At 38.4% G+C, this 12790-nt stretch overlaps 1 protein-coding gene across 9 annotated transcripts in view; it reads left to right on the plus strand.

The window, feature by feature from the left end:
* The window catches only part of STK4 (serine/threonine kinase 4), a 127552-nt gene that overhangs the window by 18155 nt on the left and 96607 nt on the right, over positions 1 to 12790 (plus strand). For all 9 annotated transcript variants that reach the window (XR_004522303.2, XM_033841236.2, XM_019943905.3 and 6 more), the window contains 5 exons: positions 223 to 387; positions 4047 to 4214; positions 6544 to 6681; positions 9138 to 9266; positions 9985 to 10171. Coding sequence is in view for 8 of the 9 variants with exons in the window: in XM_033841236.2 (XP_033697127.1) it covers positions 223 to 387; positions 4047 to 4214; positions 6544 to 6681; positions 9138 to 9266; positions 9985 to 10171 (787 nt within the window). In the remaining variant the exon portion in view is untranslated. The remainder of the gene's footprint in view (positions 1 to 222; positions 388 to 4046; positions 4215 to 6543; positions 6682 to 9137; positions 9267 to 9984; positions 10172 to 12790) is intronic.

Below are 12790 nucleotides of genomic sequence, written 5' to 3' on the forward strand. Positions count from 1 at the left end.
GGTCAGCATAGCGATGGTATTATAAGCTGTCAAATGCTGTTCACACGTTGAATAAGATTGTATATTCAGCATAGCGATGGTATTATAAGCTATCAAATGCTGTTCACACGTTGAATAAGATTGTATATTCTAGGAAAGGAGTTTGGGTCTTATTTATTTTTTTCCTTTTTCAAATGTGCTGATGTAAACTAATAGCATTTTAACTTCTCATTCTTTTTTCAGTTAACAGAAGATGAAATAGCTACAATATTACAGTCAACACTTAAGGGACTGGAATACCTTCATTTTATGAGAAAAATACACCGAGATATCAAGGCAGGAAATATTTTGCTAAATACAGAAGGTCATGCCAAACTTGCAGATTTTGGGGTAGCAGGTCAGCTTACAGTAAGTAAAAATGTTACTTGTGTAGGTAACTTCCAGGTTTTTCTTGAGAAGCAGTTCCTTTTATTTATTTATTTAAAAATATAATATTTGATGTAATTGAATTGTAAAAAATTTTAAAATGTACCAATAGGTTACAAAAGAGCTGGTAGGTTATTTTAGATCCTTTCCTGGATTCAGGTCCGTAGTTTAACTTTGTTTAGCTTTGATAAAGATAAAAACAAAAACAGGAAATAATGGAGTAGAAGTTTAAATTCTACTGGGCTACATCATCATATTTATAAAAGGAAGAAGAATTAAATCTAAATGGCTTTCCTTGAATAAGACAGAATGTCATCTCATTCAGCCTCCAGGTAGCAGTTGGCTTTACTGAAAACACTCTCCTCATTTGCTTCCAAAATACAGACTCTTGATTTTCCTCCTACCTCAGTAGTGCATGGCAATGAGATAAACCTTGCTTTAAAACAGGAAGTCTAAAATTATCTGATTTTGTAAAATCAGATAATATATGTAAAATATGTGTAGAAAAATAGAAGGAGTTCTGGACAGATATATACTAAAATTTGCAACAATGTTATCTGTCATTTTTCTTGGGTAGTAGAAAAATATATACATATATAGTTTATTTGTTTATAGCTGGTACTATATACAGGTTTTATATTTAAAAATTTTAAATCTGCCTGGAACATGTTAGGGACTTTCATAGGTATTGCAACAGCACAAAAATTGCTTTGATATTTAAAAAAAACTCAGGAACTTATTCTATACTGTGATTTGTGGGCCCTTCCAAAGATTTTGTTGTTAGTACATAAGTAAACAGTACTAAACAGTATTATCTAAATTACAATCTTAATAAGGAAACCAAATTGAAAAAAAAATCTCCTGGTGCTGTGTAAAAGATACTACAATTTAAAATATCAATTGCATTTAGTAACTGAGACTTTTTCCACAGAAATAGAAAATAACAATTTAAAATTCATATGGAACCACAAAAGGCCCCAAATAGCCAAAGCAGTCCTGAGAAAGGAGAACAAAGCTGGAGGTTTCACACTTTTTGATTGCAAATTCTATTACAAAGCTAAAGTAATCAAAACAGTATGGTATTGGAATAAAAATAGACACATAGACCAATGAAAGAGAATCGAGAGCCCAGAAATAAACTCATGTTTATACGGTCAACTAATATTTGACAACGGAGCCAAGAATGCTCAGTGGGAAAAGACGGTCTCTCCAATAAATGATCTTGGGAAAACTAGATATTCATATGCAAAAGAATGAAACTGGACCCCTTTCTTACACCACTCACAAAAATTAACTCAGAATGGATTAAAAACCCTAAATATGAGGCCTGAAACCCAAAAACTCCTAGAAGAAAGCATAGGGAAAATGCTCCTCGGCATTGGTCTTGGCAGTGATTTTTTGGATATGAGAGTAAAAGCACAAACAGTGGGACGTCATTGAGATTTTGGTTGGGATTGAATTGAATTGTGTTGAGGTTGTGTTGAATCGTAAATCAATTTGGAAAATATTGCCATCTTCATGATGTTATGCTTTAAAAGTCCTTTTCTGCTTCAACATTGTATAGCTATTCATCTATACTTTCCTTTAGTACTTTTTGGATTTTGTTCTTTGTATTTAAATTTTCATCCTATTTGAACTTACTTTGGTGAAAGCATAAGGTAGGAATTTAAGTGTAGAATCTTACAAATGAATAGACAGTTGCCCAGTGCTTTTTTCCCCCCATAATCTATCCTTTGCTTGCTGATTTAAAAATGACGTTTTAATCATATCTTCAAATTATACATTTATATACATATAGGGGTGTGTGTGTGTTTCTATACCATAATCTGTTTCTGGACTTAATATTTTCCATTGCTATGCTGCTATACTAATATAACTTTGTAATACAGATCTAGTTAGGTTAGTGTCTACTTATTACTCTTAATGTTCAAAAAACGTTTAGTTATCCAGATATCCATTTCTAACTGGAAATAAACCTTGACAACAACATTGACTGTCACCACTTGAATGGTGCAAATTTGAAGTTTCAGAGCAAAGGAAATGACTTAAGCAGTAAGTTAGTTCCTCTGTTAAATTTTTACATAGGACTGACAAAGTGAGATCAATTTAAAAATATTACCTGTTGTTTGCTCCTGACTGGCATGACCTAACTTAAGTGATAGACATTTTAGAAGGAACATGGGTGATGATGATGGGAAGTCCTGTTGTCTATTTAGTTCTGTTTAAAATCCTTCTCTTCCTAAAACACAGGAATTCTAGAAAGGTTCTCTTTCATTAGGGCCATGCTATTCTGGGAAAGTATTCAAGTAGTTATTTGCCCATGTGTACTATATTCATATATTATTTAAGCCCCAAAGTAAGACTATATATATATACAGTATAATATTATATAAAATATATATATATTATAAAAAAGAAAATCATATTTGTACTATATGTACACACATATTTTCTCTTTTTTAAATTTTCTCTTTTTAAAATTTCCTGATTGCACATGTAATATACACTCACATAATCCAGCTGAGTGTTACAAAAGTATACGGGATGGAAAGTAAAAGTCTTTTGTAATTCTGTCTCCTAGATATGACTCTTGTTAATAGTTTGGTGTATATTACTTGGAGATTTTTTTTTCTATCCATATAACAGCAATGTTTATTATTATTGGTTGTTGTTTTATTGTTGTTTTGATCATTGTTTTTCTTTTACAAAGACAAGGCTGTATTATATATAATTTTGAACATAAGTTTTTTGCTTCACAATGTGTCTTGTACATTTTTTCCATGTCAGAAAAGTGTATCTAGGTCCTTTTTTTCCATTGTATGGTTATGTATTATATTTAACTTACTTCCTTTAGTTGGAAGTAAGTTGTGTTGTTTCCTTTTCTTTTTTCTCCCCCTTCTATTACAAATATTTCTACAGTACTTGTGCATATATCTTGGGGTACTTACATATAGGATACATTTCTAGAAATAGATTTGAATCAAAGGATATGGACATATAAAGTTAATAAATATTGCCAAGTTGCATACTAAAACATTGTATCAGTTTATGCTCCTATAACATTGTATTTTAGTGCCTGTATTTTAATCTATGCTATTATCAGCAATAGTTAATAGTAATCAATCTCATTTTAGTGTTTCATTAATTGATTATTATTTTTTAAATTAATTAATTAATTAATTTATCTTTGGCTGTGTTGGGTCTTCGTTTCTGTGCAAGGGCTTTCTCTAGTTGTGGCAAGTGGGGGCCACTCTTCATCACGGTGTGCGGGCCTCTCACTATCGCGACCTCTCTTGCTGCGGAGCACAGGCTCAGTAGTTGTGGCTCACGGGCCTAGTTGCTCCACGGTATGTGGGATCTTCCCAGACCAGGGCTCAAACCCGTGTCCCCTGCATTAGCAGGCAGATTCTCAACCACTGCACCACCAGGGAAGCTCGATTGATTATTTTTTGTGTTTTAATAATTGATTGAGAATCTTTTATGTTTTTATGTCATTCGAATTTCTTTTGTGACTTGATCAGTCATGCTTGAGTATGGTTTGTGTATGTATTTCAAGTCTAAGACATTTCTTATTGCTGGAAGGGACTCTTTTTCTCAACAGTTTTATTGCTTAGTGTTGATCTCTCTCCTTTCTATTTTAGGATACCATGGCCAAGCGAAATACAGTGATAGGAACACCATTTTGGATGGCTCCAGAAGTGATTCAGGAAATTGGGTACAACTGTGTGGCAGACATCTGGTCGTTGGGAATAACAGCCATAGAAATGGCTGAAGGAAAGCCCCCATATGCCGATATCCATCCTATGAGGGTAAGGAAATGGACAGAAAACCAGTGGGGTGGTTAGTTACCGGTGATCATTAGAAACTTAGTTAAATGACTTACTTGGTTGGGTACCAAACAATAAATGAATTAATTGTAAATAATTGATAAGTGTCAGTCTAGACTCCAGGTGATGATACAATTCCACTAGTTGTAGTCACTAATGAAGTCAAGTGTAATCCACCCCTCTCCATTCTAGAGGTTGTGTATTAGTAGCCCTCTGGTAGGACGTGGGCCAGGAAATGCGTGGTTGACTTGTGCAGTGTATATGTTTTTAATAGTTCAGGTGCTCACAGTTTAACATAACAACACTAACTGGAGCTGAGCAGCAGTCCTCTCCTTTATACGGGGCATGGTCTTTCCACTTTATCAGTCTCCACGATTCCCTATTCGCCAAGTATCACTTACTGCAGTGTTTTCTCTAATGTTTTTTATAGTAGTATTAAGAGGAAAGTGGACTATTTTTTTAAACTTATGTCCCTGACACCCAGTCTGATTCATTTGTTGTCTTTTTCCTGCCTGGCCCTTATAGGTATTTACATGTGTAAGTTCTGGAGGCTCTGTACTCTCCAACTTCCATCCACTTGTAGAGTATGAAGGGCCCGTAGGTTCAGTCTCCACTGAAACTCCTTCAGTGTAACTACGCTAAGCAGTTTCCAGGCTTTCCCCACCCCTAGAACCCCTCATGATAGCACTGTTACAATACTTTGACCCTACCTTCTTCAGCGGCTCCGTAGTTTTCTCCATACCGTCCAACTCAGCCCCTCCTCTCTTCTGATTAAATAGTCCTTCTATTAATAGACTTAACAGTTATTTATTTATTAAAATTTATTTTATTTATTTATTTATTTTTGGCTGCGTTGGGTCTTTGTTGCTGCGCACGGGCTTTCTCTAGTTGCAGCGAGTGGGGGCTACTCTTTGTTGCGGTGCGCGGGCTTCTCATTGCAGTGGCTTCTCTTGTTGTGGAGCACAGGCTCTAGGCACGTGGGCTTCAGTAGTTGTGGCACGTGTGCTCATTAGTTGTGGCTCGCGGGCTGTAGAGCACAGGCTCAGTAGTTGTGGCACGTGGGCTTAGTTGCTCCATGGCATGTGGGCTCTTCCTGGACCAGGGCTCGAACCCGTGTCCCCTGCATTGGCAGGTGGATTCTTAACCACGGCGCTACCAGGGAAGCCCCCAGTTTTTAAAAAAGTATTCATGTGCCCAAAGATAAGCTCCTGTCTTTTTGGGGGGGCAGAAGTGGAGAAGGGTGGGAAGATTTACTCGTTATATTTTTAGATTTAAAGAATATAATTTAAGCTGATTATTGCAAAGAGTTTTATGGGTTTTTGTTTGTTTTTAATTAATTAATTTATTTATTTTTGGCTGTGTTGGGTCTTCGTTTCTGTGCGAGGGCTTTCTCTAATTGCGGCGAGCGGGAGCCACTCTTCATCGCGGTGTGCGGGCCTCTCACTATCGTGGCCTCTCTTGTTGCGGAGCACAGGCCCCTAGAGCGCAGGCTCAGTAGTTGTGGCGCATGGGCTTAGTTGCTCTGTGGTATGTGGGATCCTCCCAGACCAGGGCTCGAACCCGTGTCCCCTGCATTGGCAGGCAAACTCTCAACCACTGCGCCGCCAGGGAAGCCCCAAGAGTTTTATGTTTTTAAAAAACTGTACCTCTTTTATTGGAAACTCAATAAATAATACAGACATACCTCATTTAATTGTGCTTCACTGTATTGAGTTTTTGACAAATTGAAGGTTTGTGGCAACCCTGTTTTAAGAAAGTCTATCAGTGCCATTTTTCTTTTTCTTTTTTTTTAAAGACTGTTTTTAAAAATTAATTAATTTGTTTGGCTGAGTTGGGTCTTAGTTGCGGCATGTGAGCCCTTTGTTGCAGCGTGCGGGCTTCTCTCTAGTTGTGACACGCAGCCCTAGAGCATGCGGGCTCAGTAGTTGCGGCGTGTGGGCTTAGTTGCCCCACAGCATGTGGGATCTTAATTCCCTGACGAGGGACCGAATCCACGTCCCCTGCATTGGAAGGCGGATCCTTAACCACCGGACCACCAGGGAAGTCCCTATCAGCGCCATTTTTCCAACAGCATTTGCTCACTTTGTGTCTCTGTGTCACATTTTGGTAATTCTCACAATATTTCAAACATTTTCACTATTATTATATTTGTTATAGTGATCTACTTTGAGATACCTGGATTTTTGTTGTAATTTGGATGTGCTTTAGTGGAGAAGAGAAAAATATTTTATCAAACTCCAAATGTATTTCCAGTCATATTTTTATTGGAGCATCACTTTTATTTTGCCAATTTTTTTTTTTTTTAAACTAGGCAATCTTCATGATTCCTACCAACCCACCTCCCACATTCCGAAAGCCAGAATTGTGGTCAGATAGCTTCATGGATTTTGTGAAGCAGTGTCTCATAAAGAGCCCTGAGCAGAGAGCCACGGCCACTCAACTCCTACAGGTATGAATCACCCTGGGGTGCTGCCTCTTCCTGTTTCATTCACAGGCTGACCAAAAGATGCTGTTAACCCACCTACATGGAGATGGTAAAGAGGTATAAAATATTCCCTTTGAATGTAACTGCTTAGAAAAGACATAGAGGATAAAGTTAAATCATTGAACAAGATAATAAGAAAATACAGGGCTCTATGGGATTAGAGAACAGGAACTGACATTTATTGAGCACCTACTGTGTGCTAGATACTTTGCATGTTGTGCCATTTAATCATCACATACACCCTGTGAGAGAGGGGTATTAATTTACTTTTATAGGTGAGAAAATGAAGATTTAGAGAGTTAACTCATTTAGAGCCACTTAGCTGGTAAACAGCGAAGCCAGGATTAGAACCTAAGTCTTTTTGATCCCAAAGCAGGAGTTCCATTAAAGATACCCAGTTCTGACAGAGAACTGGGATCAATGGTAGGTGCTGTTGTAGCTCAGGGTAGAAAGAGGCCACTTTGGACTAAAGATACAAGGACGGCTTTCCTGGAGGAGGTAACCTGTGTGCTTGGGCCTTGAAGGATGGGTGGGGTTTGGCAGGCAGTGTGCTTAATAGTTAGGAGCTTGGATTCTGGAGCCTGTCCTGGGGTTTGAATCATAGCTCCCTGTTTGCCAGCTCTATGACCTTGGGCAAGCAACATAACCTCTCTGTTACTTTAGTTTTCTTATCTATACAGTGGAGATCAAGTACCTGCCCCATAGTTGGTTCTGAGGATTAAGTGATATAATGTGTATGACTTTGAACAATGCTTTACACATATTAAAGATAGTATATAATGGATTTGACAAATACCTGCTATTATTACTGAGCTAGGCCAATGGTTTTCAGTCATGTCAGATCCAATGCCCCCTTTTTATAACCAATGCATATTTTTTTTAACATTTATATAACATTTATAATCCTTTTGGAATGAAACTGATGGATGCTAAAGTCTGTTTATGCCCAAAGTTTAAAAAGAATCAGGGTAATGTTGGTGCTATGATGGAGAAATATGAGAATAATAATTTATAATAATACAAATGTCAATATAGAAATGCTCCAGCTTTTCAAGTTATAGACATAATGAAGTAATGAGACAACTGTATCTAGCATCATGAATGAGTTTAGATTTAAGAGCAGTAAGAAGAACAGAAACCATTCCATTCAAGAAACACAGGAAAATGAGTGTATGGACACTAACAGAAATCTAATGTTAAGTAATAACAGGGCAGACTCATTTATATATAAGAGGAGGGAAATGATCTTATAGACTTGCCCAGTGGAGAGAACAAGGAAATACGATATTCTTGCAAATAAGCTGGGTCTTATTTCCAAGAGCAGTGGCAAATTCTTTTCCTGCCTGGATGGGGTACTGATGCAGTTTTATGGACAAGATATCTTCTGTATTTCGATCGTACCACACGTTGAGGTATACTGTCTGCTTCTAGGGTCCTTGCAAAGACCTTGGAGCCCATATCCTCTGGTGGGTGCTGGGGAACAGAGAATGGATTACAGATAAACACTGAGGGCAATGTCAGAATAAGTTTGGAAAACAATAGGCAATGCTCCCCCCCGCAAAAAGAAAGAATTTCCACATGTAACTTTCACAGTATAGATTTCTTACTGTGTTACAAAGGCAGACAACAAAAATATAAGATGGTATTAACATTAAAAACTTTAAACTATTTCTATGAAGGAAAGTCAGCAATATCCCTGTGTTTCAAGTATCTTTGCAGATTGAATAATATTGGGGCCTACATCTGTTACATATTAGTGACCAGTTTTAGTATTTCTGTAGTAACTACACTTCGGCACTAGTTGGAAATGCTATAGGACATTGAATAGAAAGAACAAGCAGGAGGAGTAAACTATTCAGTGATTTCTGAACAATGTCTTTATTCCGCTTAAGCCCCCTCTCCAGAATCACCTCCCAAATTACTAGACTTTTCGCTTCTCTCTTAAAGAAGTTCGTAGGCATTATTTATCAAAGTGTATATGTACTCTGAGACATTTTAAAGATATGGAGAATTTGCTGTGGTTCGTTGTTGTATAAGACTGTTCCACATGTTACGGGATTACTTGTGTCTCTGCCCCCTTTCCTATGTCCCACGTAGTTTGTGTTCTCCAAACATTGTAGCAACAAGCTCCCAAGACGTTTACAGAACTTCCTCTAGGGGGCAATGCCAGCCTGTTGAGAATCTCCAGAGTTGGTAGAGAGAAATGGAGGAAACATTCCAGCCAAGCCAGAAAAGGTGGGCCAAGCCTGCATGCACCTGCTCACCGTTATAAAGGAAGTGTGAGTTAGCTGTAGTCCAAAGCATAAAGAGAAAGATTAGATTCACTGATTGATTCAACAAAGATTGTCAAGTGCCTACTGTGTGCCAGGCAGTGTTTTGGCACTGGTACCATATAAACCGTCTTCAACTTTCTTGCTAAGCACCCATTTGTCAAGAGTGCCAAAGGAGTGTCCATACTGCGGGATTTAATTAACGAAGCCATGGACGTGAAGCTGAAACGCCAGGAAGCCCAGCAGCGGGAGGTGGACCAGGACGATGAAGAAAACTCAGTGAGTGGCAGTGGCAGGCGTTGTGGTGGGCCTCGGGTGTCAGTGCTTGTTATTTCATGATTGCCAGCCAGGTAAGATGAGTTGGAGATGTGGGTTCCACCTGGAACTGGAGGCTCTTCTTGCTGACCGTGTCCTGCCTGGGACCAGGGCTTGCTAGAGGCTTGCTGGGTCTGTGTCTGTTCGTCTCCCAGTGCTTCCTCAGACACTTCCACATTTTATTCTCTTGCCTCCTTATCTTTTCTTCAGTTTAACTTTTTATTCGGGAAAGAGAATGCTCAGGTCTGAGACTGGATTTTCCCAGGCCCTTTTGGGGAGTCTAGGATCCATACTAAATATGTAGACTTTACATATGTGTGATCTTCTTTGGTTGAATAAGAGCACTGTCAATGGGGTATAACCTTTAAAAATCGTGACCCAATGTCTTTTACACCTGTAACATATATAATATTGTACATCAATTATAGTTCAATTAAAAAAGAGTGCTCTCGGTTCTAGAGAGTTGGGTTTAGAACCCAGGTAAGCATCAAATCCAGAAATATTTGCACCAAGATAGTAAGAGTAATTCAGAAAACTCAATCTTTTTTTTTTTTTATTGGAGTATGATTGCTTCAAACGGTGTGTCAGCTTCCACTCCACAACAAAGTGAATCAGCTATGCATATAGAAAACTCAATCTTTTGATCAAATTCGCCCTCATTTGAGATTTCGTCCTTTTCCAGGAGGAGGATGAAATGGATTCTGGCACGATGGTCCGAGCAGCGGGGGACGAGATGGGCACCGTCCGAGTAGCCAGCACCATGAGTGACGGGGCCAATACTATGATCGAACATGATGACACGTTGCCATCTCAGCTGGGCACCATGGTGATCAACTCAGAGGAGGAGGAAGAGGAAGGCACTATGAAAAGTAAGGCTCTGATTAAACAGACTAACTTCGCAGGCAGACCACACACATTTCCAGAGAGAGCAGATTCTCATGGTCCATATGGACTCAGTCTTGAAGCTCCCGTCTGTTGTCACAGTCAAAGGAGTAAGAGTGTTGGAGGGTTGGGGCAGCAGTGGAGGGTTCGGGGAGGGAGGAAGCTGGCATGTGGAATCAGAGGCAGGAAAGCATAAACAACAAGAAGGGATTGACTTTCAAACCTGAACGGCCATTCTCTCGTTGAATGTTGTCACTTTTTCCTTCTTTTCCTTGATCTGTGGAGGTGAGCACATACATTTGTTTTTTGTTTCTTTTTTCCAAAGTGATTGTTTATTTTATTTTTGTTTAATTTATACTGATTGTTACTGATTTAGGTGATTACATGACTGTTTAATTTATATTGCCCAGATCAATGTATGATGGTTCCAATGGTTCTACATCTGGGCCAGCACTTGGTACGGGCAGGCTTTGTAAATGTGGACGACCTAGTAGGTGTGTAGTGGTATTTCATAGTGGTTTTAACTTACATTTTCCTAATGACTAATGCTTTTGAGCATATTTTCATGTATTTCTTGGTCATTTGCATATCTTCTTTTGCTTCTCCCTCCTCTCCTTTGTGCTTTCATTATTATACATTTTACTTCTACGTAGCACATACGTTGTTTTAATGCATAATTCAAAGTGTAGTGAAATTCTGAGCTATTTATCATACATATTATCTTCAGTCTGTTTTCACGGTACTCTGTGTGTCTAAACCAGGCTTACCAATTCTCAGTTAGTCTGTTAAGGATGAATGTACAAATTGAAGAGTCCTATCCAGTCCCTTCTAGTGTAAGCCCATCTCTGCTGCTTTTCTTATGCTGCTGATCATTTTTACTTGGCCTATGACTGAGGCCTAACACCTGTGCTCAGTTCCCGTTGAAGAGGGCCATCCTTTCCTCTCCCTTCAGTTGCTTCCTTTCCCTTTACTCTGTGCATTACAGACCAAGCCATGGAGAAAAGGAATTTGGGAGTACAAAGTGGTAATAATAATTGAGTTCTAAACGTACAATTTAGCCTGAGCTTTGCGTAGGTTTAAAGCATTAAGTCTCTATGATCTTCTCATCATCTTTTTTTTTCTTTCCTTTTTTCTTTTACTTTATTTTAAATTAATTTTTATTGGCATATAGTTGATTTACAATGTTGTGTTAATTTCTGCTGTGAATCAGTTATACATATACTTATAACCACGCTTTTTTAGATTCTTTTCCTGTATAGGTCATTACAGAGTATTGAGAAGAGTTCCCTGGGCTATACAGTAGATCCTTATTAGTTATCTATTTTACATATTGTAGTATGTATATGTCAATCCCAATCTCCCAATTTATCCCTCCCCTCTCCTTTCCCCCTTGGTAACCAAAAGTTTGTTTTCTATATCTGTGACTATTTCTGTTTGGTAAATAAGTTCATTTGTACCACTTTTTTAGATTCCACATATAAGTAACATTTTCCTTCCTTTTTTTTAAAATTTAGAGTTTCTTCCTCGAAACCAGGGACTGATTGGCAAACTATGGTCCACAGGCCAAATCTGGCCTGACACCTGGTTTTAGCAATAAAGTTTTATTGGAACACAGCCATGTCCATTCATTTGCTATTGTCTGTGACTGCTTTTGCACTACAAAGGCAGAGCTGAGCAGTCGTGACTGAGACCATGTGGCCCCCAAAGCCTGAAAAGTTTACTGTCTGATCCTTTACAGACAGAAAAAGTTCTCTAACCACTGCCTTAGACCAACTGCTTTGTGACTGATTAATTCAGTCAATAAATTTCTCTTCAGTATCCCAGGTACTTTGCTAGAGGCTGAGGATACAGCAGGGAATGAAGAAACAGTCCTTGCCCTGAAGGAAGTCACTGTCTAGTCTGTGGGACAGACCATTTAATTACACTTCAGCATATGAAATGGGCTTTAAAACAGAGGTAATCTGAGGGTGTTGGCGAAGCAGAGTGGAAGAGTATTTAATTTAGGCTGGGGATTACTGACAAATTTCTGGAGGAAAAAGGCAGGAAGGTTGGCAGTGAGTAGGGTGGGTGGAGATGTTCCAGCAGAGGGAGCCGTGTCCACAAAGTCCAAGTGGCAATGAGTTCAGGGCAACTGCAGCTGGTTTATTGCGGCTAGAACACACGGTTCCAGGGCTTTAGATCTCAGGCAGCCCTCTTGAATTTTCACCTTCCAGGTCTGTGTATTTATAACCAACCCTTTGTTTTTGAAGGGAAAAGGTTTTCTTGTTTTCTTTTTTCTATTTTGGGGCCAAGGCTCATCATCTGTGTTTGGCTTCAGGTCAGAATTATACAAATGGTGAAAGAGTAGTAATACTGCTGATGGATGTGTAAATAGATCTAACTTTTCCAGAAGGTAGTGCATATCAAGAGTTTAAAAAATTCAAGCCTTTCACTCAGTAAATTCCACTTCTAGGAATTTGGCCCAAGAAAATAATTGAAGATACAGAGAAATTATATTCTAGCTTTACAAAAGTAAAAAGATACATTAACATGTTAATATGTACATAGAAAAAAGACTGAAAAAACCAATCAAAAGGCCAGAGGAAAATAAACCAAATATTAAAAGT

This window comes from Tursiops truncatus, chromosome 15 (assembly GCF_011762595.2).
Source record: "Tursiops truncatus isolate mTurTru1 chromosome 15, mTurTru1.mat.Y, whole genome shotgun sequence".
Lineage (NCBI taxonomy): Eukaryota > Metazoa > Chordata > Mammalia > Artiodactyla > Delphinidae > Tursiops > Tursiops truncatus.